General features: G+C 35.8%; 1 protein-coding gene across 1 annotated transcript in view; it reads right to left on the bottom strand.

Annotated features, from left to right (window-relative positions):
• Positions 1-1,767: 1,767 nt before the first annotated feature.
• PDHX (pyruvate dehydrogenase complex, component X) overlaps positions 1,768-6,000 on the bottom strand; it is a 42,476-nt gene continuing 38,243 nt past the window's right edge. The window contains exons 10-11 of the mRNA XM_005864420.2: positions 3,396-3,460; positions 1,768-2,618 (exon numbers count right to left, since the gene is read on the bottom strand). Of these exons, the coding sequence (XP_005864482.1) occupies positions 2,360-2,618; positions 3,396-3,460 (324 nt within the window). The 3' untranslated portion in view covers positions 1,768-2,359. The remainder of the gene's footprint in view (positions 2,619-3,395; positions 3,461-6,000) is intronic.

Here is a 6,000-nt window from a genome sequence, read left to right as displayed (position 1 = left end):
AGTATAATATATTAACTCACAGCACCACCTATCTTTCAATAAAAGGCTAGGAAACTAGGTTTACTTTTTAGTGTAATGCCCAAATGGCTGGCCTATACAAAGTAGAATGTAATTAGGCTCAAAATGCAAAGAAGAAAAAAATATTTAAAACACACAAGTTCCATATGGCACTATATATAAAATACTTATACCAGTACACATACATTTTCTAGTAATGTTCCAAACCCAGGAGTCTGGTCAGCAACGTACTAACAACTTCAATCTGACACAAAACAGTCAGTGCACAGACTGTGCCCCTGAAAGTTAACTGGAGCTGCAGTCAGGGAGGTGAGGGCTGCGTTGACATAAATCTAATATTCACTGATATTCCCTGCCCAAGTGGAAACTGGAAGGTGTGGTTTTCCTTAGAAGTCTTCTCAATACTTTAGTCATGTTCCCTGTTTAAATGAGAAAAAGGATGACGAGGGATAAAATCTCACTTTTCTATCCTCCCGCAGTGATGCCTATCAGCACCAAAATCTACATAAAATGTGGAAGAGGCTGCTCAGGCAGCACATTCTCTACATGATCCAAACCACAGGCCTTTCTCAAATCAGCATGATTCTTTGACTTCACACTGAACTGGGAATCTTTTTTCTGCAGAAACGACAATTTCCTTACATAAACCTAAGCAGTACAGAAATATTAGTCAGCATAAACGAGCATTTGTACCAACAGCTGAGAAGTCAGTCAAACTATGAGAAGCAACTGATTACATGAAAAGCTTGGTTGTGATGTTCATGAACGGAAATGTCTTAAGTTACATAGGATTTCTCCTGTACAGTTCACAACCCCGTAAGGCAGGCTGGGCTGAGGATCAACATCCATGTCCCCCACAGGGAACAGATGAATTGCGGTTTACGCACCTCAGCCCATGGAGCACGAGGCCAAGGGGCATTTACCGCGGTCCAGTGCTCTATTCCTTAGATATGCAAATTAGAAAAAAACCAAAACAATTTCGGTTAAAACTGACTAAAAAGAATTTAAAATATAAAAGTTACTTTAAAAGTAGCACTTGGCCACAACTTTCAAAGGGAGTAATTGGATTAAGCATTTTCTTAACACAGGACTGGGGATCTAATTGTTTTGGAGGCTCTTTTCTTAGAGCGTGAGGAGCTCAGCATGTCACACCTCACAACTGCACTCACAGTCTTTTTTCAGGGGTTCACGGCAGCAGACACCACCAGGAGCCTCTGTGATTGGACAATCAAACTGCCATCCCATTTTGATGGGACTACCTTGCCAGTTATAGTAGAGTTGTTAAAAGAAAGAAACTCTTCCAACCTTTATAATTAGTAAAGTTTCATATCATCAATGGAGTAACAAGGATAGTTCTCACTTCATAAGCCTTCTTCTCTACCCTCTTTGCATTCCAAATCCATTATTTTCCTAATGCATTAGTTTTAAATGCTTCCTTTCTTCCTGTAGCGTCCCTCTGAGCTGTTCCAGGGAAATTACTAATGCACTTCAAGGTTTCACTAAACTTCTGTGTCCTAACATGTAGAATACAATGGACATCTTTACATTTTCTCACATCCTATTGCACAATACAAACCTGATCAAAATGCACTAAGAAACATTTTGTGTTCAAATCAACACTAATTTAAAATGTTTGGTTAGGAAACAGCATAATTTATTTTAATATATTCCAATTTAGTATGAAGGTGAGCAGTTATTATTTCTGAGGTTTAGATATCTAAACTATAGTTTACCATTGAAACAAACAGATTTTTTGGGGTCTTTCTTTATTTTTGATTTTTTAAATCTTCCTTTTAAGAAGTTCACAGTGTCACAGGAGTAAAAAACAAGACTGGTAGAAAGCACTCTAAAACATATGGCTTTATATACATAAAAATTCAATAATGTTGCCACAACCCCTAATACAATGTGATCTGTATTTACTTACTACTATCCAGAATAAACGTCTGTACATATTAATTGTTCAAGTATATCTAGAGCAGTGCTTGTCAAAGTGAGGTTCCACTGCTAACTTAATGGGTGTTTCTTTGAACACATCCAATGTCAATACAATTAAATATAATTGTAACAATTTCTTGAATACGCTCTAAAGAGCCAAGCGGAATTTACAGTTAGTTTAACACCCCCTTTGTACAGCACCAAGGTTAAAAATGGATCTAGCTAAATGTTCTCTTTCTTTTATTAGTTACAGTTTGTTATTTATTTCTACAACATTAAGCCCACACTGAACTCTTGTGAAACTTTTACCTTAAATAAATAAACACTTCATCCATCTCATACTTGAATACCTAATTTTTTCCGTATAGTACATGTTCCTGGGTAACAGTTCTATCTTGGAGAACTAGGCAAGTCGGATAGGGTTCTCTAGGTTTGCTTTAAAACTTTCAAGAAACCTGGTGGCTAGCTCGTCATCGACTACTCGGCCGTCACTTGACATGGTGACCCTGATGAACTGCTGTTGCTGCAGTTTGTCATTCCCCTCTTCATCCTGAGTGAGCTTCAGCACAGATCGGAATCTCCCCACAGCCAAGATGCAGGCCTGAGGAGGGTTGATCACTGCAGTAAACTCATCGATGCCAAACATCCCCAAGTTGGAAATACTAGAGAGGACAAAAAGCTCTGAAGGTCGCATGTCGCCAATCAAAGAAGACTTTCCCCAAGCACACATTTTCACTTTAAAACTGTCATTCACAGGTAAACTGATTGTATACATAGAAAATCTAAGACTCTACAGATAAACTAGTCAGATTAGTAAGTGAATTTAGCTAAGTCACTAGATAAAAAGGTCAATACAAAAATTCGTGTTTTTTTAATTTATAAACCACTTGCTGTAATTGGAAAATAAAATTTAAGAATACCATATACAATAATATCAAAAATATCAAAGAGCCTGCCCAATGTGGCTCAGTGGTTGAGCATTGACCCATGAACCAGGAGGTTGTGGTTCGATTCCTGGTCGGGGCACATGCTTGGGTTGCAGGCTTGATCCCCGGTGTGGGTTGTGCAGGAGGCAGTCAATCGATTCTCTCTCATCATTGATGATTCTATCTCTATCTCCTTCTCCCTTCCTCTCTGATATCAATAAAAATATATTAAAATAGCTGAGGTAAATAAATCTATTGTATTTATATATATATTTAAATATCAAAAACAAACTCCAGATGTCACTCTATGAACACCTGAATGAGTTAACTAGCTAACCCTAAAGGGTTTCTACTAGCTTTGACACAAAAGTTTGTCTGACAAATATTTTCACACAATCTGTTATCTAAATAGAGTATGTGATATTTAGCTTAAATTTTTAAAAAGTTTCAGAAAAAAAATAAAACAGGTGACAGCTGTTTGATGCTACTTATAACTAAGAGTTTAAATTTTACCTGAAAGATCCTCCTTGGTATTCTTCAGGTAACAATTTCCCATCTCTTGCTTTCTTCGATAGAGCCTGAGAAAAATGCAGACCATGTCAAACAACACTGTATTATGCACAGTTCAGGGTATTTGTCACTTGAAATATATGCACAGGGTACAATCTCATCTCTGAGATGCTTTGCTTTCACTTTATAAGATGTATATGTACTTTTCTCTAAAGTAAATTTAAAAATGAACAAGATAGGATACAGTCTAAAGAAGCTAAAGATGTAAATCAAAACTCTAGAAAAAGCACTTTCCTTAAAAATTGTGCACCACTACTACACCAAATATTTCGGTGTTTTCCATCTTGTCTATAAAACTTTTTTCTTATAAGATATTCGAAGAAGACATTCTTGTTAATCTAATATTTTATTTAAACTATGCAATGACAACAAACCTGGAACCAACATACCAGTTTTCATCTTTCACTTTTTCCTCTTTTTTATCCATAACACATAAGTAATTTCAGACAGTTGTTAAAAAAAAAACCCGAACTTTTTATTTCACTTTCCCATATTAGAAACATCTTTCTTGTTGCCAAGTCTTTATAAATGATTTAAAAATGTCTGTTTAACATTCTAAACACTGCATCTGCCAGAATTTACTTAGTCATTTCCCCAGTGTCATCATTTGGTTCACTGATTTCTTTTGAATGATTTCATATAAATTCTCAGAAGTGGAATTACTAAGCCCCAGAAAGTGGACATTACTGGTTCTTCATCCTACAGCTGAAGCATTTCCTGGATGAGCTAGTCTAACTGACACCCCACAAAGAATATAAGGATGTAGTAATTTTATATCACTCTTGACAATACTGAGTTCTAAAAACTTAGATGACACCGAGAGTGAGTTTAAGAAAAGTCCTTTAAATTTTCCTCTACTTGCACTTGCAGTTAACTGCACTTCTGTTTAAGTTTTATTTTCCAGTGCTTCCAAAGCATGGACACAGAGGCTCAGTCATTATTAATATATATAATAAAAAATTAATAATGAATTTACTTTATGAGAAGGGTTGATAAAATAAATCCTGGGCTTACTTAATGTTCTGTATTATACAGCTAACATAAGTACAATTACAATCACCATTAATAACTGTTTGATTTGAAACCATAAATGATTTCCACTTTGAAAAATAAAACATTCTTTAAAAATCTAAAAATAACCTCAATGTATTACTGTGACTTAATGAAATTGAAACAACTACAGATTTATTTTATTTGGATACAGTTACTTATGAAGCTATTTGAAACCAAAATGAAAACTGAAGAGAGAGACTTAGACTTGTGCAGCCCGTGGAGTATCAGAAGCAGAGAGCGATCTGCAGATGTGCTTTTCCTGCCTGAAGCGATACAGCGGTTCACATGACTTGCACAGACACATGTCATGTGGACCTTGAGAGGCATTGCTTTAAAGGCAGATGATTTCCACATGTCCTGATGAGTTATTGCACTAACACAAATAAAAAGCATATTCATTTTAAAAACTAGGCTGCAAGCATGCATAATACACTTCTAAAAAATCTCTGTACACTCTAAAGACATCAGCAGGATATTCCTATCAGTGAACTCTAAGAACCTAAAATAAAAATAGAATCTGAGGAGGATTGATGGTTCTAAATATTCCTAAAGAATTCTCACTGGATTTTCCTGGTAGTGTGAGAATATGAACTTAAAATCAAAGCTGGTAACAACTCTAAGCAGACAGCTGAAACAATATAATACAAGATGGCCAGCAAACATTTCCTTGGTAAACGAAAAAAAGGATCACTCATCTAAAAGAATCTGAAATTGTCAATGCTGACACTATAATATTTCTGATCAAAAACACAGAAATTGAGGCTGTCAAAGCTGACCTACTGCCTGTGTTCCTGCTTATTCAATGTAATATTTTTGGTGAAATCAGATTCTTTTACATTAGAGCTACAGAACTGCTTCTATAAGAAAACACAGGAAAAATGAAGTACTTTTGTTTTTAGAACACTAAGCACTTTTAGTGGTCTCAATTCTAAAAAGAAAATGAATGAACTTTTAAGAATAATATGATGTTAATAGTGAGGCCTATGTAGTACCACTTTTTTAGAAATATAGTTTCAGCTTTAACTATCTAAACTATCATCTTTAAAGTTGAATTCTATATTTCGGGAAGTAATCATTCATCTATAACTTGAATACAACTGACCCTACTTTATCTGCATGTTATTTCTGAAATTTTGAATGTTAAATGTTCTTAAAATGGGTCGTATCTGCGCCCTGGCCAGGTGGCTCCATTGGTTGGAGCGTTGTCCCATACACCAAAAGGCTGTGGGTTAAATTCCCTACCAAGGCACATACCTAGCTTGCAGGTTCAATCCCCAGTTGGGGCACATAAGGGAGGCAACCAATCGATGTTTCTCTCATATCGATGTCTGTCTGTCTGTCTGTCTGTCTGTCTGTCTCTCCCCGCCCTCCTTCCCTCCCTCTCTCCCGGAAATCAATAAAAACATATCTCCAGGTGAGGATGAAAATAAATAAATAAATAAATAAATAAATAAATAAATGGACCATATCTGGATAAAAACTTAAACTCCATATA

This window comes from Myotis brandtii, unplaced genomic scaffold, assembly GCF_000412655.1.
Source record: "Myotis brandtii unplaced genomic scaffold, ASM41265v1 scaffold187, whole genome shotgun sequence".
Classification (NCBI taxonomy): domain Eukaryota; kingdom Metazoa; phylum Chordata; class Mammalia; order Chiroptera; family Vespertilionidae; genus Myotis; species Myotis brandtii.
The sequence above is the reverse complement of the archived record's forward strand: the minus strand, read 5'-3'. Positions and strand labels throughout refer to the sequence as shown.